This window comes from Eleutherodactylus coqui, chromosome 7, assembly GCF_035609145.1.
Source record: "Eleutherodactylus coqui strain aEleCoq1 chromosome 7, aEleCoq1.hap1, whole genome shotgun sequence".
Taxonomy (NCBI): Eukaryota; Metazoa; Chordata; class Amphibia; order Anura; family Eleutherodactylidae; genus Eleutherodactylus; species Eleutherodactylus coqui.
In genome coordinates, this window is record NC_089843.1 from 217,337,496 (window position 1) to 217,364,846 (window position 27,351).

At 45.5% G+C, this 27,351-nt stretch overlaps 1 protein-coding gene across 5 annotated transcripts in view; it reads right to left on the reverse strand.

The window, feature by feature from the left end:
• Nucleotides 1-27,351, reverse strand: part of MAPK10 (mitogen-activated protein kinase 10) — a 234,943-nt gene that overhangs the window by 127,813 nt on the left and 79,779 nt on the right. For 3 of the 5 annotated variants that reach the window (XM_066574369.1, XM_066574368.1, XM_066574373.1), the window contains exon 2: nucleotides 12,939-13,010. In XM_066574369.1, the coding sequence (XP_066430466.1) occupies nucleotides 12,939-13,010 (72 nt within the window). Of the gene's footprint in view, nucleotides 1-12,911; nucleotides 13,011-27,351 lie in introns of those variants that run through there. The other 2 variants (XM_066574371.1, XM_066574370.1) reach the window with 2 other exon arrangements.

Consider the following 27,351-nt stretch of genomic DNA (forward strand, 5'->3'; position numbering starts at 1 on the left):
ACCTTTGAAGCGGTTTTGCCACAGAAGCGCTTCGTCTGCGGCAAGACCGCAACGGAAAAACCGTGGCAAAACGGCAGCAAATCCACCCTGTGTGAACCCAGCCTAAGCGTTCAGCCAACGACTAAACGATGCTAAGTGCTACGGGTTTTGAAGCAGTGCTTTCCCAGCAGAATTCTCGCGCTTTTTCACTGCGGCCAAACCACAACATTTTCGCCGAGATTCCGGCATGTGTGAACCCAGCATTAGACTGGCTTCACACGGCATTTCAAGCGCTGGATTAACCACTGTTAGACGCTGCCATTGATTTCAATGGGGCCTCGCAGACTAGTGTTTAAACGCGGCATTTGAGCGCTGTCTGCTCTATTATTGTGCGTTTTAGCACTTTTAACGCACCTCGTCACTTCTCACAATGATGGAATACGATAAAACACTGTAGATTGCGTTAGAAAATGCTGCGGTTTTGCATGTGCCGTTTTGTGAACACACGTGTGAGAGCAGCCTAGGGTCAGGCTCACAGGGGCAGACCGGATTCCACATGCGGGAAGCTCGCAGCGGATTCTGGCTGTGAGCCTGGCTAACAACCGTGCAAACTTGTGGTTTCTGTATTGTGGATGACCGCGGCGGCTCTTGGGCAGTCATGCGCAGTTTTTTTTTTTTTTCACTATTTGTATTTCTCACACCGTCACTTGGCGATGACATGGGTACCTGCCGCCCATATGCAATGGGCTGCGGGTCAGACGGCCTCAATTGATGTCAGTCCACAGCAAAACCGAGCATGCTGCGATGATTCCTCCACTCGCAGAACATGCAAGTTGTATCCTCGAGTGAGCGAAAAAGCAATTGGCATCCGCCCCTATGCGTGCCCAGCCTTAAAGTAGGGCAAAATCTGTAGGTTTGGTGAATTAACGCAAATCAATAAGACGTGCCATGAGACTATGATTGGTGGGGTTCCACCCTGTGATCTCCGTCAATCACCATTTAACTTCAGCACAGACGTGTTCTATTCATTCAGGGGATCATGGAGGGTGCTTTGACAACTGGACCCTCATGATTAGTAAGTAATGGCGTATCCCATAGTGGGAAGAATCCCTTGAAAGGCGGCATCACACAGCCGTGCCTGCGCAAGGATTTACACATGCAAAATCTGCAGGCGCTAAATAAAAAGAACAGAAGCCATTGATTTCAATGCGTTTGCCCTCATAAGCACATTTAGCATTTTTCACAGCAAAAGTGCCATAGAAGTCTATGGCATGTGCAAAAATACGCAAGGAGAAGGGTGTGGCACTGCGCAAATGGCAGGATAAAGCAGACAGCTGGACCCTATTAGGGCTAAATAGCCACTAAATTCCATAGAAAGGGTCATGCGTGTGAACTGGCCTTGGGTGCACAAAAATGCGCTAATATGTGCAGACACGTGCGCAACATACTGATTATGGTCCTCTTTCAACTTCGCTTATGCGCATACGTTTGTGTGACACCGCCCTCATAGAAACAAACAATTGCGCATTCACTGATTGCAAGCAGAGTGCTTAAAATGGTAGGAAATTAATATACAAATAATTACAAAGTTCTGTAATTTTTCATTATCTAATGAGCAATGATCCATGTAAAACGGCATGACGGCGCTCTCCACGGGTCTGCTGCGTTGGCTACAATATAAGCCCTCACATCTCTTCAACATGGTTGGTCAGTAAGTGCAATGCCACCATTTTTTCCCTCTAGTAACCATGCCTTCTGCTGTCTTTCCTATTAGATCTTAGCGTCATGTATTAAAAATTGGACTGACACCTTGAAATGGTTTGCAGTAACGTACGTTGATGCTTTAACCCTTTCCAATCCAATTTGTATCCAGGTTTTCCTAGGGGGCTTACTCTTTTTCTGCCGTTATACAGTGGCGCCATCTGCTGGCTAAAGCCAGTACTGCATGAGGTGACACGTTAGGTAGGCTCCGACAGCAGAGAGGCTGGCAATATACAGTAAGAGAACCTCGACGGGCGTCTTCCAACATCGGAGCTGTGCAGCCTTAAATCATTATGTCTTTAGACGTCAGACAGTGGATTGGAGAGGGTTAAAATAACATCTATACATTGCTGCATTAAAAATGAGGCACAAATGTGATTTACTACCGGCTGTTCAGGAGACGTTCCTTATGCAGAAATGTGATACGACTTTATTTTGGGAGCTGAAACAGCTTGGAAGGCTTAGCCCGTCGTGATTCTGGAATGAGATGTATCGAGCCGCTCGTTACCTTGTAGCAAAGCGCTATTGTTTATTTATATGACATTATTGATTACCAGAATTATTTTTTTCAGCGAACCTCGTTCCACATAAGGATCTGTGACCGAGTCATATGATGGGCTGAGGCCGGGAAGTAAAAAGGGATTACCGAAAACGGATCTTCTGGATCCCCACACAGATGCTTTTATCGGATTCTACTTGAATAAAACTCAATAGAACTGGAAGATTCTATTGCCGTTGTGAGGACATTAAAGGGGTCGTCTGCTAGAGACATTCTGCCACATGATCTCAAAGAATATTAAAATATGCGCTGGACATATTTCTAATATCTCTTTATAAGGCCACCTGCACACAAACAGGTTAGATTCCGCATGCGGGAGCCTGTAGTGGCACCCAACCCTGTGCCAGGTGGTGTCCGCGCATATCTGCCATTTTCTCTCTTTTTTCTCTGTACTGTGGATGGCTGCGGCGAGCCATCGTTTGACATGCGCAGTACGAATTCCCATAACATGCTATGGATGGTATTTGCTACGGATTCAATGAATGGCTGTGATTGGTTACAGTGCTCAGCCAATCAGAGGCAGCGCTTCCAGGAGGCGGAGGGTTTTTAATCCCAGACCAGAAGAAATGAAGAAGACCAGTGCCGGGGACCAGGGAGAAGACGTGCCAAAGCCGGACAGCGCTTCTAGGTGATGTTTTTTTGGGTTTTTTTCTGCAGTTAGGGCTTTGGCAGTAGGATTTCCTACTATCAAAGTTGCATTGCATCACAAGAAAAACTGCGTCTTCGTGCGATGCTTCGCTTTTTTAAATGCAGTCCTATCTTTTGAAGGTGTGATTATTAAGCTCTATTAAAAATCGGACATGTCAACACTTTTATTGGAAAGCCACCTTTGATGCGCTAAAAAAAATCGCTCATCTGACCGAGGTCAGAGGGTATATTCACACGGGCGATTTTCACAGATGATATCTGGCCGACTGAGATATGGTCAGATACACGTAAGGGTTTTTTATCTCGGACAGATAATTTGAGATTTTGCAGTATATCCTATTTTGAGGGATTCTGTTTCAGAGTCTCCCATTATTTCCTATGGCAGCAAAAAAAAAACAATCACATCGCACTCGCAAGCAGATGTGACTTTCACGCAAGTGCAATGCAACAATGCAACTTTTTTTTTTTTTTCGTATTGAAAAAACATGCGATGGGTGAAAATCGCATGTTGCAGAGATGCGATGCATTTTTCTCGCAAAAAACACATTACACTCACTGCAGAAATCACAGATTTAAAGGCGGCTTCATACGGGTGTACGCAAAAACGCAGCGATTGAAAAGGCTGTGCAGCCTAATTAGTCCCTGCTACTCCAAGGGTGTCTTAGGTGCCTAAAATAGAGCATGTCACTTCTTTCTTGCGCACGCAAAAGCCAGGAGCAGGCACTGAGCTCCGCCCCCTCTCTGCCCCTCTGCTCTTTTTGCAATGGGGAGAGGCGGGATGGGGCGGGGCTAATTCTCTGAACTTAGCCCCACCCCGCCTCCTTTCATTGCAAATAGTGCAGAGGGGCGGAGAGGGGGCGGGAGCTCAGTGCCTGCTCTTGGCTCTTCCATCCTCCCCCCCTGCAGATGAGGACGGCGTATATCGGCTCGGCGTGAAAACCGAGCCGATATACGTTCGTGTGAATCCAGCCTAAGAGTGCGATATCAGTCTCTAGGAGTTTCTAGGAGCAATATCGCATTCGACCGTGTGATCATAATTGTTTTTCCTGTTTGTTGTATTTTTTATTAATGGGCACATTTCATCGCAGAATAACCAATTGTCTAAATCAAGCTTTTATGTTAAACATTTAAAAAAAAAAATTCTTTTTTTAGAATTTTCCATTTTATTACCTATATTTTAAAATAATCCTAATATCTTTCAGTTCTCACACTAACCACTAAGGGTAACAATAGTCTGACACTTCTTCCCTAGAGAAACCTTCTCAGAAGTCATCTCATAATCATCACAGCCAGGATTACAAGGAAAGGTAACACTTATATGTAGATAACACAGGATCCACCATTTAAGGCCCATTTACACAAGCAAATGATCGCTAAAAAAAACGCTAAAAGGCGATTGTTTTAGGGATAATCGGTGTGTCTAAATGTACGCCCATGGTGCGCTTTTTGTACACTGCTGGCTGATCTTTAAATTCAGTCCAACCTAAAAATCGTCATTCAGCCTTATCAGCTGTTCTCCACGGGGAGTGCTGATAGCATTGTTTCCCGCTGGAGAACAAAAGAACTGAAAGCAGATAAGAGCCCTGGGGCTATTAACTGCATTCAGTGAAGGCTTCATTTGCACACTTAATTGCTCTTAAGTGGCTGAGTAGCTACTTAAAAGTTTTTGCAAAATGATCGCTCAAAGCTGGCACTCAGATTATCGTTTTAGCGATCTTTAAGGGATCATCGATCATCGGCTGGTGTAAATGGGTCTTTACAATAGGTGAAAGTAACAGCTCACCTCCTCCCCTTCCTGCACAGAGCATGCCTAGAACACTCTCTTATAGAATCCCCTCCAATCTATTGTGTCTATGGTCCACAAGACTGCTGTATAAAGCAAGAAGTATCGGCCTATTATCAGACTTAGGGCTTACTCTGACGTGCGTATATCAGCTGGGTTTTCACGCCTGGCCGATATATGCTGTCTCTCTCTGCAGGGAGAGGGGGGCGGGATGGGCAGAACTTAGCTGTGCCCCCGCCCCTCCCATTGCAAACAGTGGAGAGGGGCAGAGAGGAGGCGGGAGCTCAGTGCACTACTCCAAGCCTGGCCCGCCTCCCCTCCCTGCAGAGAAAGACAGCGAATGGCCAGGCGTGAAAACCCGGACGATATACGGATGTCAGAATAAGCACTTAGGCTAGTTTCACAGGGCCAATCATGATTTTGCCAAAAGAAAAATGCAGCAAAATCGCATCTTTGTTTCTGCGATTTTAGGAAATCAACAATGCTTTTTTTTTAGAATGATCTTGCATCGCATTGCTGCTGCCCGAAATAAAATTGCTTGATAAAAACGTGCAATTTTTTACAGTGAAAGTCAATAGGACTTTCTAATGTTAAAATCGCAACACAAGTTTGTTCCAGTGCAATAAAAAGGAGGCTCCATAGGAAAACATAGGAGATAAAAAAAAAATCGCACATCGCAGAAACATAGAGATGGGAAGAAAACCATTGTAGATCATTGCTTTTATAATCTGTTTATTTTTCTGACTTTTGCAATGGGAACATAGCTCCACCCCCATTCTGCCCCTCCAATTGCAAACAGTGGCGAGGGGCGGAGAGGGGGTGGGAGCTCAGTGCACTGCTCCTGGCCCATCCTACCTCCTCCCCCTGCAGAAAGGGACAGCGTATATGGGTTGGGCATGAAAACCCAGCTGATATATGCCCGTCTGAATAAGCCCTTATGTGAGGTACAAAAAGGCATTTTTTTTCTTTTAAAAACGTTTAGATGCCACCGTCAGCAATGACTGCAGAATCTGCAGGGTTAAATGATATAGAAAATAATTATATAAGCAAGTCCTCATCTTTTAAGTCCTTTTCTGAGGAAAAACCCCTATGTGACAATCAGTGAGCAAATAGGCTCTCCTATTGATGGAGAAAAATTCTCTACAGTGACAGGGAGATATACAGGGGAATCAAAAATCTTCTCTGCTGGGGGCTACTCTCCCCCTCTCCTCTCTATACATTGACTAAAAAAATGACTCCCACTTCAAATGGCTGTATCTCTGGTTCTGGAAGGGCTATTAACCTGATTTTGGTGTCATTTTAAAGCCAAGAATTAGCTTTAAAATGAAACTAAAAGCATATTAGTAACCCTGATACAACCAGAGCTACAGTTGTTTAAAGTAGCTCATTCTAAACTGCTGGGGATTAAGAGTAAAGCAATGTAGAGCATACATATAACTTGCAGGCACGACTGCTACAGATAGTAAAACAGTGGCTACTTGCACTGTACTAAGGAAGTGGGCTGCAAGAAAGGAAAACTGTATCAAGCTGTAGGTACTGTAGGAAAGCTGGGCTTTAAAGGGGTTGTCCCGCGAAAGCAAGTGGGGGTAAGCACTTCTGTATGGCCATATTAATGCACTTTGTAATGTACATCGTGCATTAAATATGAGCCATACAGAAGTTATTCACTTACCTGCTCCGTTGCTAGCGTCCCGGTCTCCATGGTGCCGTCTAATCTTCAGCGTCTAATCGCCCGATTAGACGCGCTTGCGCAGTCCTGTCTTCTGTCTTCTGAATGGGGCCGCTCGTGCCAGAGAGCGGCTCCTCGCAGCTCCGCCCCGTCACGTGTGCCGATTCCAGCCAATCAGGAGGCTGGAATCGGCAATGGACCGCACAGAAGACCTGCGGTCCACCGAGGGTGAAGATCCCGGCGGCCATCTTCACAAGGTAAGTAAGAAGTCACCGGAGCGCGAGGATTCGGGTAAGTACTACCCGTTTTGTTTTTTTTTAATCCCTGCATCGGGTATGTCTCGCGCCGAACAGGGGGGCTATTGAAAAAAAAAAAAACACGTTTCGGCGCGGGACAACCCCTTTAATCTATAACCACATTCCTCAGTTACACAAGACTTGGTGTATTTCTACACTTGCTCACATACATTGTTCACATATTAGTGGTTGGCTGCCCCTTCCAGCATTTTCATGTGTGATGCTGGTTACATTCATATTGTTTTAATCAAGTCTAATGAAAGGCTTATTGATTCTTGTAATGAGTCTTGGCTGCATGATACATTATGTCTTAGAGTGAAGTAGATTCCTCTAAAAGTAGGTTTTCTGCAAGGAAAGTATTTTGTTGAATTAGAATCTAACGACATTGAGCAATAAACATTAGAAATGTCGACAACGATAAAGTATATTATTATGTATTACAGGGTGTTCATTTCCAAATTCAATGTTTATTACATTTTTGTAATCCATAAAAGAAAATGCACAAAAGCAAAAATGTTACTGCGTGGGGCAAAAGAATCATTAATTGCAAAAAACTGACCCCTTAAGGGAGGCTCTAGTACCCTGTTGTACCGCCTCTAGCTTGGATACAGGATGTGATACGGGCGGGCATGGAGGCTCTAGTACCGTGTGGTACCACCTCTAGGTTGGATACAGGATGTGATACGGGCGGGCATGGAGGCTCTAGTACCGTGTGGTATCGCCTCTAGCTTGGATACAGGATGGGATACGGGCGGGCATAGAGGGTCTAGTACCCTGTTGTAGCACCTCTAGCTTGGATACAAGATGTGATACTGGTGGGCATGGAGGCTCTAGTACCCTGTTGTACCACCTCTAGCTTAGATACAAGATGTGATACGGGCCGGCATGGAGGCTCTAGTACTCTATTGTACCGCCTCTAGCTTTTATACAAGATGTGATACAGTTCGGCATGGAGGCTCTAGTACCCTGTTGTACCGCCTCTAGCTTGGATAAAAGATGTGATATGGGTGGGCATGGAGACTCTAGTACCCTATTGGACTGTCTCTAGCTTGTATGCAAGTTGTGATACAGGGGGGGCATGGAGGCTCTAGTACCCTGTTGTATCACCTCTAGCTTGGATACAAGATGTGATACAGGCCGGCATGGAGGCTCTAGTACCCTGTTGTACTGCCTCTAGCTTGCATACAAGATGTGATACGGACAGGCATGGAGGCTCTAGTACCCTATTTGACTGTCTGTAGCTTGTATGCAAGTTGTGATACCGGCGGGCACGGAGGCATACAGGCTCCATATGGTGTCCTGCAGTATATTGCTCCACATTTGCTGAAACAGCTTCTAAATTGTGCAAACTTGTAAGCTGTCGAAGCTGGCATCCCAGATGGTTCCATACTTGCTCTATTGGCAATAAATCTGGCGACTGAGTAGCCACGGAAGTATTGCAATGTGGTGGAGACATTCCTGTGACCCCCTTGTGTGCAGCCAAGATTTATTCTGCTGGAAAAGGCCTCTTGGAAGCCACCATGAGAGGAACACATGTGGCTGCAGGATGTCCTGAACAGATCGCTGAGCTGTCATTGGCCCCCGTACCACTACTAGGGGTGACCAACTGTTGTATGCGATTGCCTCCTGACCATCACGCCAGCAGTGGGGGCAGTAAGTCACTCCACAGCAAAGGCAGGATTAAGGCGCTCACCCCAAGGTCTCCAGACACAAACACGGATGTCATCAGTTCCAAAACTAAACCTGAATTTGTCGCTGAAGACAATCCGGTTCCATTCCATAGTAGTTCAGTTTTGTCGTTCCTAATACCACTGCAAACAGTCGATGGCGGGTGGGTGTCAAAGGCAGTACATGTAATGAGCACCGTGAGGCTAAATGTGCTTCAGCTAAGTGCATGGAAATGGTTCAGACGGAGACAGGGGTCTGTAATGATGGTGCCACCTATCTCTGGGTTGCAGACAATGAAAAAGATAGAGCTGCTCGTGCTTGTTGGACAATCAGATGATCCTCTCTACTGGCAGTCGGTTGGGGGTTGTCCTGAGCCCTGTCACCTTGTGTGTGCTCACACATCCACTGGTTCCAACTCCTCTTAACAGTCTGTTCAGAACGGCCCGGGTGGTGAGTAATTCGTCAATACAACCATCCAGCTTCTTACATTCCAATATTGCTCCCCTCTCAGACTCTGGTAACGGGGCAAAATCTCTTTGATTGCATCACAGAGGCGTCTAGTGGTCAACAAGCTCTACACAAGCGGAAGAAGAGGTCACTACACACAAGGAGCTCCGAGAGCCTTTAACATCTCCCTGAGATGTAACTGCATGGTAAGTTTTGCAGCAAAATGACAACTTCTTCTAGGTGCTTAAGAAAAGGGTTTTTTTTCTCTTTTTGGGAAATCCATCAAATTCTCACTGTTTTCTGCTGTGAAGCATCTAGTTCTGTAGCTCGTCCCCTCCGGGTTATGTATTCTGCATTTTTATTCTAGCCTCCAGGCCACACGACCAGGACTCTTACTATGCTTAGCGACTTTCATTTTCAAATGCAAAAATACAAGCTGCGCTGTGATTGGTTGCTATGGGCAAAAAACATTTTTCTTTTCGGCTGTTGTCATAAATCTGCCCCATTAACGGCAGGATATAGAGAGTTGCCAGAGTGCTGATTATGTGATTTGGGGTGAGAAGAAAAATGCTAAATACAAAGGCTGGAGGGGACGAGCTACAGAGCTGGAATCTTCACAGCTGAAGACGTTCCTGTGAAGGAGTTCCCACAAAAATAAAATCTGAAGTGCTTTTTTGAAGGGGTTTTCTGGAACTACAATATTAATGGCCCAGCCTCTGAATAGGCCATCAATATCAGATTGTTAGCGATCCAATCCCTAGTACCCGCTAAATTGGCTGATTGAAGGGGCCAAGACACATCCCCTTGATTGTTTGCTAGGCACAGCTCCGTTTGGTAGCTCGTTTGCCTGCTATTATAGCTCTGATTCCAAGGAGCCGCCCATCGATACTGCAGCCCCAGAAATCCTTTTTTAAATCTAAATAATGGACCAAAAATGTAATACATGATACATTATCTTCTGATACATACCCTGTTTCCCAGAAAATAAGCCCTAGCGTGATTTTGTAGGAGTTTTGAGGATGCAGAATGATTTTTCAAGATTTTGAGGATGCTTGAACTATAAGCTCTACTTGAAAATTAAAGGGGTTGTCTCGCGCCGAAACCGTTTTTTTTTTTTTTCAATAGGCCCCCCGTTTGCCGCGAGACAAACCCAAAGGATGGGTTAAAAAAAAATATATATATATATTACTTACCCGAATCCCCGCTCTGCGACGACTTCTTTCTTCCTTCTCCAAGATGGCCGCCGGGATCTTCACCCACGATGCACCGCGGGTCTTCTCCCATGGTGCACCGTGGGCTCTGTGCGGTCCATTGCCGATTCTAGCCTCCTGATTGGCTGGAATCGGCACACGTGACGGGGCGGAGCTACGATGACGACACAGGACCAGCTCTCCGGCACGAGCGGCCCCATTCACCAGGCAGAAGACCGGACTGCGCAAGCGCGGCTAAAAACGCCAGAAGACAGCGAATTTAGACGGATCCATGGCGACGGGGACGCCAGCAACGGAGCAGGTAAGTGAATAACTTCTGTATGGCTTATAATTAATGCACGATGTATATTACAAAGTGCATTAATATGGCCATACAGAAGTGTATACCCCAACTTGCTGCCGCGAGACAACCCCTTTACAGTCAATTAAAAAAGTCAATGTAAATAGTGTCCAGGCAGCTATACATGTAAGACAGTAAAATCTTTTGGAGCAATAATTAATATAAGACACTCTCTTACTTTCAGAGAAACGGGGTAATAACTCCAGAGAGTTTTTACTTTGACACAAGGTTATATGGTCACATTCACTTCCCTTCGCCATGGAATGTTATCCTGAACCCACAAAAAGTTTATTTAGCACTAGCTTGTTACCCACGCCTTCGTCCGTGTGGAATTTGTATTTTTTTTTAAATCTAATCTGTGTTTTGCTATATGTTGAAATGTAAAAAGTTGAAATAATGAAAGGAATGTAACTGCAATCTGCTATCAGCACCGTTCTGTACGGTTTTGGTCTTGTCATCTTCTGCTAGGACATAAGGGTTTTGGTAGGCTGTATACACAGGAGCACACCACATACAGCTGCCCATGAGAAGAATAGGTTTGTTCTAAATGTACACCTGCTACCTTAAGTGTTTGCCCTTCAACCTTATTGATTGTCATCGCAAATGCTATTTTAGAGGGAATTGCAGCCTTTTGAATTGAAAAGGCAAGTCCGTCTGTCAAATCGGAGTGCGTGGCATATTAGAAGAAGACCAAAAAATGGATAGGAAATACGATCAAAAGGAAACCATTCCTTACACAGCTGAGGAAAATGAAAACTGCCCTGTGATTGGTTGCTATTTTGTTACGCTGCTGAAGTAAAATAAAAGCTGCGCTGTGATTGGTTGCTTTGGGCAACGCAGATTTAAAAAAAAATCTCAATCCATATTAATGTGTCTTTCGTTCAAGTTTTAATCCTGGGCAACGCTGGGTATCCCTGCTAGCTTAATAATTGCATACGTGCGGCGATGACATTCGCCCTCACGTGTCTGCCCATTTGGGGAGGCCTAGCTTCTGATGCGCACCTCCTTCCCCTCTGCCCTACTTAATAATCGAATATGTGCGGCAACGACATCGGCCCTCACGTGTCTGCCAGTTTGTGTAGGCATAGCTTATGATGTGCAACCCCTTCCCTAGCCACATGGCGCAGCGGCGTAGCAGAGGTGCGCCTGTGGCATCACCAATTAAATCTGTCTTGTCGCGCTCTCTAGGGAACTCTATACATTTTCGGGATAAAACATAGCCACCCTCCTCAAGATGCAAGCTATCTCCCTGCCAAATGTCATCAAAATCACTTCAGCGGTTCAGCCGTGAAAAGGTAACAAAGAGACAGACAGACAGTTACTGCCGTACTTATAATATTAGTATGGACTTAATTCTCAGTCAACTTTGGTTTGGGGATAATAAACTCAAATTGACCAAAATAAATAATGGACAATTACTACTTCTGGTTATACCAGAATGGGGTTATCGTGTATCCACGGCTAGGTGATAAAAGTTTGATTGGTAAGTGTCTAGAGGCGGAGACTCCAACCGATCCTGATAACAGTGGTACTGCCCCCCTCTTCTTCTCACTGCGCGCCTCCCACAGTGAGGAGGAGATTGCATTGAGCGTGGGTCACACATGTGCTTGTACTCAATAATGGCGTTCAGCATACAGTATAACTAACATTATACATTTATTATATTAGTTGATACAGTTATGGCATCACCAAGTTTAAAGTTTTTTTTAAATATTTTACTATTGTGCGAACGCAGTTTCAAAAGGTTTGATATTGGTGTAAGTGATGCGCATAAATTCAGCATATTATTCATCCTGCGTGGCGAATGGTGTGAAAAAGGGAAACGAAAATAGTGGCAGAAATGCTGTTTTGCTTAGCCTGACACCCCTCAAAAAAAAACATTCAAAAATGATCAAAAAGTCACATGTCCGCCAAAATGGTAACAATGAAAACTACAACTTGTCCTGCGAAAATCAAAACCTCACAAAGCTCTGTTGAGAAGAGAAATAAGAAAGTTATGGGTCCTCTATAGAGATGAGCGAGCGTACTCGGAAAAGCACTACTCGCTCGAGTAATTTGCTTTATCCGAGTATCGCTGTGCTCGTCCCTGAAGATTCGGGTGCCGGCATGGAGCGGGGAGCTGCGGGGGAGAGCGGGGAGGAACGGAGGGGAGATCTTTCTCTCCCTCTCTCCCGCCCGCTCTCCCCTGCTCCCCGCTGCGACTCACCTGTCAGCCGCAGCGGCACCCGAATCTTCAGGGACGAGCACAGCGATACTCGGATAAAGCAAATTACTCGAGCGAGTAGTGCTTATCCGAGTACGCTCGCTCATCTCTAGTCCTCTACTGTGGGGACAAGGAAACCAAAAAGCAACAATAGTAAAATATGAAGAAACCTCTAGGACTTTGCTTTAGTTCACTACTTTGTAATCATTTCTTATGGCCAGAAGAAGCTGGTGTGTAACTTGCATCGCAACGGAACGCTGACAGTCAGACGAGTGAGATTAGGAAACTGTGAAATGACAGAGTGAATGTTCTGGAAGGAATAATGGAAGTACAAATTCATACGGTACCTTGTTTTACCTGTAAGGAACACACACCTGACAAAAGGCAATTTTTACATCCAGGGTAGGTTCACTGCAGTTGTACAAGAAATGTCGGCTCATAAATACCTGCAATGAAAAAGACAGAAAATTACCAGCTTGACCGAAATAAGTGGTCAATATGTAATCAATGTTCTTCACGCAATATTGGACAAAATAAAGCCATCTGATTGGTTGTAGCTGGGAGTTTAGTTGTATATTCCAATATTACAGAAGTTTCTGTGAAAGCTATACCCAACTTTTTTATACCTTGAAAGGCCCCTTAAAAGTTCTTAAGAATCCTCCACTACGAAGAAGGGCTGTGTGGGGATGGATAAGGCATGCCATAATTCTAGGTTCATGGTAAGCTCTTGCCTAGATGTGTTGCCTGTAGTGATGAGCGAGCGTACTCGGTAAGGCAAACTACTTGAGCAAGTAGTGCCTTATGCGAGTACCTGCCCGCTAGTCTCTAAAGATTCGGGGGCCGGCGGGGGGCGGGGAGCAACGGGGGGGGGGGGGGGGGGGAGATCCCTCTCTCACTCTCTTCCCCCCTGCTCACTCCTGCAACTCACCGCTCTTCCCCGCCGGCTCCCAAATCTTTAGAGACGAGCGGGCAGGTACTCGCATAAGGCACTACTTGCTCGAGTAGTTTGCCTTAGCGAGTACGCTCGCTCATCTCTAGTTGCCTGCTTTACCTCCCCTCATTCCCAGCATCTATGAGCTGCTGTCTTCTGGCTTACCCATTGTTTAAGATGAAAACTAGTGTCGCACAGAACCATGCGGCTTAGATAGTTTATTCTCATATAAGTCAATACATTTCGTTTTTGGGAAAGCTAAACCAAAAAAGTCCTGATTTGTACTTTGATCACACTACAACGTATAAAGGAAGAGTTGAGACTGGCTACTACCGAATTAAACACTACATATACATGACACATGAAATCCAGGACCTTCATGGAACGTTAAAGGGCCATTCGAGCGAAAACACGTTTTTCCATTCCGGCCCCCCTCATCTGACTACTCATTATACATTGGGCATTGCCTATATATATTGCAGTCACTTCCATGCAGTGCAGCCCCCTGTGTGATACTTTTTCAGACACTACCTTGATGTTCAGATTTCTCCTTGCTTTCTATTAATTATTCTGTGCTATTAATCCCATGATAAATCAGCACAGCATTACCTGCTGGGAGGACACTTATTATCTTCTGTTTTCTATATTCGCCTGAATTAACAGACCATAATTATACAGTCAGAAGGCAGAACTATCATTTATATTACTATAACTGTGTGACAGGAGTCTCTAATCCTGAGTAATAACTGCAACAAGAGTTTCGGTGCCCCCCTCTAAAGAGCTTGTGTGGCAGGGTCCATGACACAGAAATTATGTAAAACTGACTTCTTCAGAGAACATAAAGTCTCATAGTCAGTATGAGATCACATGAGCCACCCGAGGAGAAGCAGGCCAGGAGTTTCAGTTAGAAAGGAATAACTAGCCAAAAGCAAGGTAATACTAGCTGACTTATATACTGGAGAACTAGTTATATACTAGTTATAGCTGAGTATCTTTTTATTTATTTTTTTTACATGTAGCCTAGCTGGGGCTTATTTACAGGGAAGAGCTTATATTTCAAGCCTCCCACCCTCCCCCGTAAATTGAGGTAGGTCTTATTATCAGGGTAGGGCTTAATATCGGGGAAACACAGTACTAGATCCAGAGTCTGGATATTTTATAAGGTAAGGAAAAGCATATCTATAAGTATAGCTTACAGTACTTTATGCTGAAGTACTAAGGAAACTTTGTGAGAATTCTAAAAAAAAAAAAAAGTAACATCCCTTCTGGGGGTTTTCTGATGTGCCGAACCAGTTAAGGACACAGAATGCTAATCAACTTTACTAAATCAAAGTCTACTATTCAGTGAGTGGCAATTCTTCTTTCTCCTCCGGCTGGCATGATGCCAGACATGAAAATTGTCACTTTTTCAACCTCTCCACTGAATTAAAATTAAACATTCTGCTGGGGCTTTGCTTCTTCCTGAGCCTTTATTAGATTTCCAGGAGCTGAGATTGCAGATAGACCAGGAGAAATAAATTGATCTTTTCTAGGAGGGCTATGTTTCACATTCATGATAGATCTGATGCAGATTGTGGGCCCTATTGGGGGTCAAATGAGAGTTTTCATTTAAAAAATTGCAGTTCGCTGAACTTCCCCACAGTTGAGATTTGTGGCTTCGACTCGCTTTCTTTTATTGAAAGCATTAACCCTTTCCAATCCACTGTCTGATGTCTAAAGACATTCTGATTGAAGGCTGTACAGCTTCCAATGTCGAAAGATGTCCGGCAGGGTATCCTTACTATATATTACTGGCCGCTCTGTTGTCGGGGGCCTCTCCAACATGTCTAATACCGCAGAACTGGCACTGGCCAGCAGGTGGCGCCATTGTATAATGGCAGAAAGAGAAAACCCCCTAGGAAACCCTGAATCCAAAATTGGATTGCAAAGGGTTAAAGCAAGTATATAAAAGGGACAGTTTATCAAGCAAAGCTACGTTATGTTCTAATGAAGTTCTAGGGCGGTGGTCCCCAACTACAGATTTAGACACCATATGTGGCTTGAGACCCCTTGCTGTAGCTCGCAATGGGGGTCCTGAGTTATAATCATCCATACTGGCGTTTGACATTATTCCAGACATATCCTAACTCAGGGGGGTCAAACACGGTTGCGTTCGTAGGGTCAATTGCAATTGTAAGACTGTATAGTAATACTGACCCCCATAGTGGTCCCAGTAGTAGGTGTCCCCTGTATCCAGCGCCACGACTTCAGGTCTATTCTGTGACACAACGCTTACAGGCTGCTGCAGCAGCTAAACACTATATCATGGGGGAGACCCAGAGTTGCAGCGGGGATTCCGGAGAGGTGCGTATAGGCTTGTTTGTTATCTTTAGACCCAGGAAGCCTGTTGAAATATTTGAATTAACCCTTTCCAATCCACTCTCTGACATCTATAGACATTATGATTTAAGGCTGTGCAGCTCTGATTTTGGAAGACGTCCGTCAGGGTTCTCTTACTGTATATTGCCAGCCTCTCTGCTGTCGGAGCCTATCCAATGTGTCACCTCATGCAGTACTGGCTGTAGCCAGCATATAGCGCTGTTGTATAACAGCAGAAAAAGAGTAAGCCCCCTGGGAAAACCAGGATACAAATTGGATAGGAAAGGGTTAATGGGACAACCTCTCTAACCCTAAAGAGGTTTTCTGAGACTTTAATATCGATATATTAGAATGACGGGGTCCAAGTTGCTCCATCGACGCCGATCAGGTGATTAAAGCAGCTGTAGTGCCTCTCATTGTTTACCAAGAACAGTTTTGTACATTTTGTATCAGTTGTGCCTGGTACTGCAATAGAACTAAGCTGCAGTACCAGGCGTGGCCCCTATAAAATGTAGGGAGCTGTGCCTGGTAAAATATGAACTGGCTCCTTCAATGAGAGGATCAACAAGGGTGCCAAGAGTTAGGCCCCAAGCGATCAGATATTGATAGCCTATGCTAAGGATAGATCTTCACTATGAAACCTCTTTGGGGCTTAGTCAGACGGGCGTTTTTTGCCGCGATTTGCGCATGCGCATGCGTCCGGCGATTTTTTAAAACCATTGCTTTGCAATGATATCGGACACATGAGCACTTTTTATGCGCTCGTCCGAAAAATTATAGAACAAAAAATCGCAGATCGCACCTATCTGCGATTTCTGTTCGCTTCTGTATATGCGCTCAATGGGGCCGGCGGCAGCAGCGCCGACCCCATTGAGAACATATAGAAGACAAATCATTCTTCTCTGCCACAGCTGTAACAGCTGTGGCAGAGAAGAACGATGTTTGCCCATTGAATTCAATGGAGCGGCAATACAGCCGCTCCATTGAAAGCAATGGGCTGCCGGCGTGCGTGGGGTGAATTGTTGGGAAGGGGTTAAATATATAAACCCTTCCCTGCAATTCATGCTAAAATGTGTTAAAATAAAAAAAAATTGTATACTCACCTTTCCGCTGCAGCCAGAGTCCAGCCGCGGCCGCTGTCAGTTCTCCTGAACTGCTTCTCGGCACTATTCAGCCGGCGGGGCTTTAAAATCCCCGCCTGCTGAATGATCTGCCTCTGATTGGTCACAGCCTGACCAATCAGAGGCCGGTTTCACTCACACACCCATTCATGAATTCATGAATGGGTGATTGACTGCTGCCTCTCAGCGCTGAGCCAATCAGGGGCAGGTCTGACTCACATCCATTCATGAATTCATGAATGGGTGTGAGGCATGCCTCTGATTGGCTCAGCGCTGAGCCAATCAGGGGGCAGGTCTGACTCACACCCCCTTCACACCCACTGCAGGACGGCCGCTCGGAGCTGCCGGCAGAAGGTGAGAATGCAATTTTTTTTTATTTTAACACATTTTAGGATGAACTGCAGGGAAGGGCTTATATATTTAAGCCCTTCCCGACAATTCATCCCGGGCTCGCCCGCAGCGCATTGCTTTCAATGGAGACGGCTGTATTGCCGTCTCCATTGAATGCAATGCGCTGGACAGCTCCGGCCCGTTTCTAATGAAACGCGGCTAGGAGCAGATTTTCGGGCGATTTGCGGGCGACTTGCGCGCACCGGTCACGCGATTTGCGGATGCGCATCCGTCATGCGATCCGCAAATCGCGGCAAAAAACGCCCGTCTGACTAAGCCCTCAAACAGCATTACAGTATAATAAGACCGGATATAAAATTGATGGTATAGGTATTGATTTATGGTCTGGCTTATATAAATAATGTATAATATGCACTTTAATATACAAAACTCCAATGGACACTGCAGTTCTGGCATTTGAAAGGGGAAATCTATTTCACCAACGTTGTTTCTTTTAGATAAGGTAAAATTTAATCCAACGAGCAGGAAATGGAAAAATGCCAGCGAGCTCTGACAGCTTCCAGATCCCCAGTATGTGTTGGGTCCGACAATAAAAGAACACATTGCTGAACCTGCTCTGTAATTATGCTGATCGGTATTAGAATTCCACTTCAGTGAATTTACAAAAAAAACATTACCGACTATTGTGAATTATCTAACCGAAAATCTGAAATAAACAGTTACCCACAATCCTCGGTACTTGTGCGTCGTCTGCATTAGCAAACTAGTAGTTTTTATTTGGTCGTTGCATTAAATTTTGACAAGAAGCAGGGTCATTATCTTCGGAGAGAATTAGCGTTGAACAACTTTTTAAGGGAAAGTGTTTTTATTTATGCCTAAATTTAAAAAAAAACTCACTTAGCCGTAGTGCATCCGGAAACATTGTATCTCAGGCTGTGGGTACGTGCGCCATGTGAGTCGCGTCCAACATTCCAAAAAAACGTACTGAAACGCAATACAGAAGTCGCGTGTACCTCAAAATGGTACCAGTAAAAAGTACAACTCTTTCCACAAAAACAAGCTCTCACAGAGCTTCGTATATAAAAATGCTATGGGTCTCAGAATGCGGGATGCAGATTAACCCTTTCTAATCCACTGTCTGATGTCTGAAGTCATTATGATTTAAGGCTGTACAGCTCCGATGTTGGAAGACATCCGTCAGGGTTCTCTTACTGTATATTGCCGGCCTCTCTGCTGTCGGAGCCTATCCAATGTGTCGCCTCATGCAGTACAGGCTTTAGCCAGCAGATAGCGCCATTGTATAAAGACAGAAACAGAGTAAGCCCCCTAGGAAAACCAGGATACAAATTGGATTGGAAAGGGTTAAACTGCGACTCAGGCTGTATGTACATAGGCGACGCGGGTTGCGTCCAACGTTCTCGGGCATCACATAGCACATAGTTATTCTGCCCGTGTGCTGTGTGAGACCCCGCACATTACATGTCATATTCTCATGCCAAATCAGAATCTGCCCACAGCATAACTTGTTTCCGAAGGCAAGGCTAAGTCCAAGCACTAAAAGACCATAGAGCCATCTGCAAAGAGTCACACTGTTTGCATGCATTGATTTCTCGTGGGCAAAGTGCTGAAACGGAGCGCCGGTGAGTATGAAACAACTCCCTGGACTCCCCATTCCTCACCCTTTGAGTCTCATAACATAGTTCATAGTGCTCAAAGGTGCTTTCAATGGGGTTGTCCAATTTCAAGAAACATCCAAGAATGTTGTAAGTTAGATGATATCCATGATCTAGCAATAAAAAGTTCTGCCAAAAATAATATGCTCCCCAACATTTTTTTCATAACTTGAAAGATGAAGTACATAACCCCTCGAATACAGAAGCCTGGATCCAGCAGAACAGCAAGACCCAACACTGTCCAATAGTCCCAAATTCCAGAACATGCCCATAACATGTCGATGTAATGTATTGGCGTCCAGGATTTTACATCGGAAGGTCTTGCCAAACCTAATCTTATGCAAAAGAGGTGAGTAAATGAAGTAAAACAATACATGTAGCAACATAAATGTAGAATATATCAAGAGCTGTTCAGTAGTTTGGTCCCCAAAAACACCCAAATTTTTGCGCACAATCAGTTTTCCTCAAAAATATGTGACTTTTTGCTGTTTTATACTTCTTACTACACTTTTTCAAAGTGAAGAGAAAAGGAGACTTTGTTTCTTTGTTGTGGGGTTATTAGACAGAGTTAAAAGGGTTTTCCAGGGAAATACTATTGATGACCTATCATCAAGATAGGTCATCAATAGTTGATGGTCAATGGGAACCAAGCTTTCAGTTACAAGCTCCAGCCATTATATAGAGGTCGGTACAGGGGCTTCTGCTCCGACCTCTGAGTATTTGGAGTAGAAGTCGCAACGCAAACCTCCCAAATAGTGGCCGGCGCTTGTAACTGCAGGCATGGCTCCTATTGATTTCTGTGAGAGCTGTGCCTGTAGTTACAAGTGCCAGCCACTACACAGAAGTCAGCAATGGAGGCTTCCGCGCCAATCTCTGTATTTGCTGCGCTGACAGCATGCGCCCGCTCAGCTGATTGGTTGGCATCCCGAGCGGCAGACCCCAGCCGATCAACTATTGATGACCTATCCTGATGATGGATCATCAACAGTATTTCCTTGAAAAACACCTTTAACAAATGCGAATTGTTAAAAAGTCACCAAATTTTTTGGAACCTCAGTAGTGGGTAAGGGGGTTACAGAAAAGATGGCTAGACATATTTAAAGATATGAGTAATTTATCATCAGCATATGACACATCTGAAATAAATTCATCACAAGTGGCAAAATGGCCTCAAACATGACCCGCTTAAAAGGTAAGATGTGTAAGAGATTCCCCCGTATTGCACTGTTATGTGGTTAAAGGAAGGGATTACAAAATGGATAAAGTAACTTATTGTGCTATTCTTTAACTTAGTTTGTGACTGCTGGACTTAAAATGAACTTTTGAAGAGACATGATTATTGATAGGTTTGTATCACCAAATTCTTCCGTTGAGTGTCTGGTAGGGTTGAGCTTGATGCTCGTTCGAGTATTAGTGTATTCGATGGTGCTCGTTACTCGAACGAGCATCACGCCATGTTCGACCCCGCCCCAGTTTTTGGCTCCTCCCCGCTGTGATGTGCCTGTTTTGGCCCCTCCCCGCCGCAGCGCGTGTCAATGGCAAATTTTTTGTCTGGTAGGCTGGGGAGAGAGAAAGAGAGAGAGAGAGAGAAGAGAGAGAGAGGAGAGAGAGAGGGGGCAGAGAGAGAGGGGGCAGAGAGAGAGGGCGGAGAGAGAGAGAGAGAGAGAGAGAGAGAGAGGAGAGAGAGAGGAGAGAGGAGAGGAGAGAGAGAGGAGAGAGAGGGGAGAGAGAAAGAGAGAGAGAGAAGAGAGAGAAAGGAGAGAGAGAGGAGAGAGAGAGGGAGCAGAGAGAGAAGAGAGAGAGGAGAGAGAGGGGGCAGAGAGAGAAGGGGGGAAGAGAGAGAGGGCGGGGAGAGAGAGAGAGAGAGAGAGGAGAGAGGGGAGAGAGAGAGGAGAGAGGGGAGAGAGAGAGGAGAGAGAGGGGAGAGAGAAAGAGAGAGAGAGAAGAGAGAGAAAGGAGAGAGGGAGCAGAGAGAGAGGGGGGCAGAGAGAGAGAGGGCGGAGAGAGAGAGAGAGGAGAGAGAGGAGAGAGAGAGGAGAGAGGGGAGAGAGAGAGGAGAGAGAGAGGAGAGAGGGGAGAGAGAGAGGAGAGAGAGAGGAGAGAGGGGAGAGAGAGAGGAGAGAGAGAGGGGAGAGAGAGAGAGGGGAGAGAGAAAGAGAGAGGGAGAGAGAGAGAAGAGAGAGAAAGGAGAGAGAGAGGGAGCAGAGAGAGAGGGGGGCAGAGAGAGAGAGAGGGCGGAGAGAGAGAGAGAGAGAGGAGAGAGAGGGCGAGAGAGAGAGAGAGAGGAGAGAGAGGGGAGAGAGAGAGGAGAGAGAGAGGAGAGAGAGAGAGAGAGAGAAAAAAAAACATGAACCAAGAAAGAAAAAAAAAAGCTCAGCACCCGGCGTCCCACATACAAAAATGCTCGAGTCTCCCATTGTGGTCAATGGGGTTCATTACTCGAGTAGAGCTCTCGGATTTTACAAAAAGCTCAACTCGAATAACGAGGACCCGAGCATTTGGGTGCTCGCTCATCTCTAGTGACTAGACAGGAGAAAATCCAAAATGACTGAAGATTGGAATTCGTAGTTTACAGAAGAAAAAAACTTTATCAACTTAAAAAAAAATGAATAAACGATAGAATTCCTTGCATCTAGAAGATTGTGCTGCCAAACATTCAAGCAACTGAATCGCACTTAAAGTGAAAAGTTAGGAAAACTAAATTAAACTCTTTTCCTGACCAAAAATTGAAAACTCCGACATACTTGGAGGGGAAACCGGGCCCCGCCACACTTAGGTATGAGTCTTAATTTCACAGATTTTTCCCAATTAACCCTTTCCAATCCAATGTCTGACCTCTGAAGACATTTTGACTGAAGGCTGTACAGCTCCGATGTTGGAAGACATCCGTCAGGGTTCTCTTACTGTGTATTGCCAGCCTCTCTGCTGTCGGAGCCTATCCAACATGTCACCTCATGCAGTACTGGCTTTAGCCAGCAGATAGCACCGTTGTATAATGGCAGAAAAAGAGTAAGCCCCCTAGGAAAACCAGGATACACGTTGGATTGGAAAGGGTTAACAGAGAGCCCCTAAAAAGCAACGTATTTACTGTCTGAAGCACAAACGGTAAATCCTCCAAAGACTATCCCTAAGATATAATAATGGATTATCTGCATAAAGAGAGACTTTTCCCTCTCTTTCTCATGACGGGAACCCCTTGTTAAGACCCCGTAGGTAATCTTATTGCCAGAGGTTCAATAAATAGGGCAAGTAGAGGGGAGCGAGGGCGGCCTTTTCAAGTTCACTGTGAAGGGTAAACTGGAGTAGACAATGAAGCGTAGATGTGTAGTCAAGCATTAGGCTTTTCCTTTATTACACATTGAGAACCCCCATTTCCATGTCTACATTTTCCAGGAAGAATGATAATAGATTCTATGTCCAATTCATCATCATCCGTGAGACGTTCTCCTGAGAAGTCCTTGTAAATTACAATGAAATTAGTTCAAAGACAGTTTACGGGTTCATTAATAGATAATGAAATTCTAAAGTGCCGATTATTCATTCCCCGTAAATCTCATTTGGCTTCGGCATGCACATTTGGGAAGTGAGTCTAGTATTTCTGCAGTTATTAGTGCGGTCGTGCACACAGGGAAATCTTCATCTACCGATACTTCCTCTTCAATCACGGTACTGTTTTCCCCATGGACATGTATTTGAGGCAGTTCTGCCGATGCCCATTACGGTAAGGCCCAATGTCCATGGGTGGTTTTGATTTGCGGCACCCACATGGAAGGTCCACAATTCAAGCCGCTCATAGGGAGGCATGGGCGTCTGCACTTCAATTTGCACAAACAGATTTGTTTTCCGGATTCCGTATGCAATCGCAGCATGCTTCATTTTAGTGCAGATTCTGTGTGGACGGCCAGTGGAAGCCATGCAATCCACGGCCTGTCCACAACTGACATTGTGGACCAACCGCAGATTACGCGGGAAAGTAGGAGTTTAACAAAAAAAAACAAAACTGCTCTGCGCATGTGCGTCGACGCTCAGGCCGGCACTTCCGCACACATCCATAGTACAGAAAAAAGAAGACAAGCACAGGTACGCAGGGTCACCGACCGCGGGCAGCGTTAGACTCTGCTGCGGGCTCCAGCATGCAGAATCTGACCCACCTGTGGGCATGAGGCCTAAGGGCTCATGTCCACGGGCAAAATATGATTTAGGATCCGCAGCGGATTACCTGCACGCAGATCCGCACCCCATAGGGATGCATTGACCACCCGCGGGTAGATAAATACCCGCGGATCGTCAATAAAATGGATTTTAAAAAAAATGGAGCATGAAAAAATCTGGACCATGCTCCATTTTCGTGCGGGTCTCCCGCGGGGACGGCTCCCGCGGGCTTCTATTGAAGCCTATGGAAGCCGTCCGGATCCGCGGGAGACCTAAAATAGGAATTTAAAGCATTTACTCACCCGCAGCGGGCCGGGAAGCTCTTCTCTTCCTCACGGCCGCATCTCCCTTGCTTCGGCTCGGCGGATGTGCCCGGCGCATGCGCGCGGCACGTCGATGACGTGCCGCCGGCGTCAGGAATTCATCCGCCGGCCGAAAAAGAAGATCCGGCCGTGAGGAAGAGCAGAGCTTCGCCGCCCGCTACGGATAGGTAAATTCTTATTTATTCGTATTTTCAGCGCTCATGTCCGCGGGGCAGGAGGGACCCGCTGCAGATTCTACATGTAGAATCCGTAGCGGGCCCGATTTTCCCCGTGGACATGAGGCCTAAGGCATGGGCAGCGATGCTAAACTTGAAGGAAGTAATTAGAGATGAGCGAGCATACTCGCTAAGGACAATTACTCGATCGAGCATTGTCCTTAGCGAGTACCTCCCCGCTCGGGAGAAAAGGTTCGGCTGCCGGCGCGGGTGACAGGTGAGTAGCGGCTGTCAGCAGGGGGGATCGAGGGGGAGAGAGAGATCTCCCCTCCGTTCCTCCCCGCTCTCTCCCCCGCAGCTCCCTGCCCGCAGCTGGCAGCCGAACCTTTTCTTCCAAGCGGGCAGGTACTCACTAAGGGCAATGCTCGATCGAGTAATTGCCCTTAGCGAGTATGCTCGCTCATCACTAAAAGTAATGAATCTAAAAAACTTTGTAAGTTTGTAAGAATCCCATTACTTCTCAATAATTCCCATTTCCTGGAACGAGTGAGGAAGAATACAAATTTGCAACATCTCTTAGTGATAAGAAGTTATCACAGGCTTCATCACATTTACATTTGTGTTGGTTATTTTGGAAGAAAGATACAATATAGAGCAGGAAATGAATACAATAGAAATATGGAAGGAAGCCTAACCAGAAAGCCTGCAGTGTCCATGGAGATGTTTGTAAGAGAAGATAATGGAGTCTATGTCCTCAGAAAGAAAAAAAAATCACTTAAGAGGTGTTGTTGTCCAGATCTTTACTACTGAAGACCTATTCCGAGGATAGATTATCAATAGTTCATTATCGAGGGTCCGCGGCTCGGGATCCCTGCAGTTCGCCAGGCCTGCTGTGATTGCAGATAGCATTGGAAGCAGAAAGCACTGTCAGTGGTGCAGCATCCTGGGTTGGTACTGAGGTACGAGTAAGGGCCCTTTTACATGGGCCAATAATTGTTCAGATTCCCACGATGTAGCCAGAATCTGAACGATCATTCAGTGTTAAGGATTTTGCTGGGATTTGTGGTACTACACGGATTTCCAGCTGCTCAGCTTAACAGGTGCGGGTTGATTGAGCTGAGTGGGGGTGGATTTCTCCAGCCAGCCAGTGCCACGGGTCTTAGACCCCTGTGTTAGGTACATGTATCTCCGGAGGCCCCTCTTTAAGGGGGAGGTACTGTTAGGGTTAGCTGCTGGGATCTGTTGTATTACGTGGGTTTTTAATAGCATAGCTTCACAGGTGGTGTTGTAAGAGCTGGCTGGGTGTGGATTGGTCCAGCCAGCCGATCCCCCAGGTCTGTTGCTCGTATATACCAGCTCCTCTGCTAGGAGGCTGCAGACCTTTTCTCGGTTCGTTCAGTGTGGGCAGTGTTGTGCTACTGCATGTCTGTGCATGTCGCTGGACATGAGATGTCTGTGCATGTTGCTGGACATGGGGTGTCTGTGCATGTCGCTGGACATGAGATATCTGTGCATGTCGCTGGACATAAGGTGTTTGTGCAGCATTCAGGATGTTCAGTGTCATGTTCCTGCGTGTCTGTGCAGCTCTGGTACGTGTAGTGTGAACTGTATCTTGCTGTGGGTCCTTTATCATCTAGAACGATGTAGGCCCTAGTTTCAAGCACGGGGTCGTCCATATTGGGACGATCACCCCGCATTGCAGGCAGGTTTCCTGAGGTTAGTTGTCTCGTTAGTGTAGGAACCCATGTGACGAGAACCCATGAAGTGGGCTTGCAGGCTTAAGTATCTTGGCCAAAATATGAACTAATATCTCGTTTTGTATCTATTCCATCTGTTTATACATGTGGGTATGCTTGATGCGTGTTTTGAGCACTTATTAGCTGTTTGTGTCTGTCTTCGAGTATGTAGTCTGTCTCTCTGTCTTGCGGTTCAGTCTGAGTTCACCTGCAAGCGAGTTTTGTCTGCAGTTAACGTGCCAGTAAGACTCTGCAGAGTGTTTATGTCCCAGTTAGACATTACAGAATGCACATGTACACAGATGAGGAGATATGTGTTCATGACCCTGTTTGCTCTTAACAATTCAGTGTAAATTAATATGCCGAGTGAACGACGAAGGATAATTCAGTGTATATATGCGTTTGTTTTGAATGCATGCATTTTTTGTAAAGTACTGTAAATATTTTGTCATATTTGTCAGTTATCCAAACTTGTCAAACTATCATCATTACAGATAGTCCCCGACTTGCGAACATTCGACTTAAGAATTTCGCAAGATGCGAACAATCTGTCCTGCACAGTATGATGTAATGCTATGGCAGGGACCGGGCAGGGACCGGGCAGCCTGATAGAAGCCTGTCCGGTCAGATCGCGGTTGCTAGGCAGCCGGGGGCCTTCTGAAAGGCCCTAGGGCTGTCTATGCAGAGCGCCTATCAAGCTGTGCACTGCATAGGCAGTCCTGGGGCCTTTCAGGAGGTCCCCGGCTGCCTATCAACCACACAGCGTTCCGCGATCTCATCATGGGACGCCGTACGGGCCCCCTGAACGTCGGGTGCAGGCTATTTCTTACAGCGGGCACCCGGCGGCAGCAGTTCCCATGAGCCGCGCCGCTCGTCAGAACTGTTAACACTTTAAATACCGCTGTCAATATGCGATTTCCAAAATATTGCATATACCTCACTGGACAATCAAAGCTATTCCAAACATAAAAAACGGACTCATCTGCTGTTGGGAAGAAAATGGGTCACCCGTCAAAGAATCGCCAAGAAGAAACAGTAAACATCAGTTGCTGCAATTTTAATCAAGAGGAATTTCATTACCGGCAGGAATCTAAAGGGGTAATCCGATTGGTAAAGAATTTTCAAAAATTCCAGATATTTAAAGTGTTTGCCCCGTGTTTATGCATAGCTGTTCATAGGTATTAACCCTTTCCAATCCACTGTCTGACGTCTTAAGACATTCTGATTGAAGGCTGTACAGCTCCGATGTCGGAAGACGTCCGGCAGGGTATTCTTACTGTATATTAATGGCTGCTCTGTTGTCAGGGGCCTCTCCGGTATGTCACATACCGCAATACTGGCCCTACCCAGCAGATGGCACCATTGTATAATGGCAGAAAGACAAAGCCCCCTAGGAAACCCTGAGTGCAAAATTGGATTACAAAGGGCTAATCCTTTGTAAAGCAAACAAGAGATAGTCGGGTGGTAGTTGGTGGGACGGTTGTCGGGCGCTTATGTACTCAACAGTAAAAGGACCTTAAATAAAGCTAATCTAACTAAAAATTTAGCTGGTGGCAAGGCTGTTATGAAAACAGGTAATATATCAGTTGTTCCACGTTTCCTTTGCAACCAGTTGTAGAAATTTCTCCCTTGATTGTACATACAAATAAAAAGAACTCCGGTCTTCTGGTTTGGGGATAATTGAAAGGTTTGAAAATTAAAATGTATAAACTAAATGAAATGTTTAATTCAATATGTTATTTTTAATCATAGCACTCGTTCGATGACCTACGCTTTTCTGATGATTTTCATTAGCCGCCCTGCAAAATAAACTCTTTTTTAGAGGATTCATTATATTAAATAGCCAAGAGCCTTGAAACAATATTCCAAAATAATTTGTCACTACAAGGTAATATAAGGACAAGATTAGGCAACCTTGGGTTGCAGAGATCATCATCTTCTAGACCACTAGAGAAAATTAACATATGAAAACGAGTAGCCACAATGG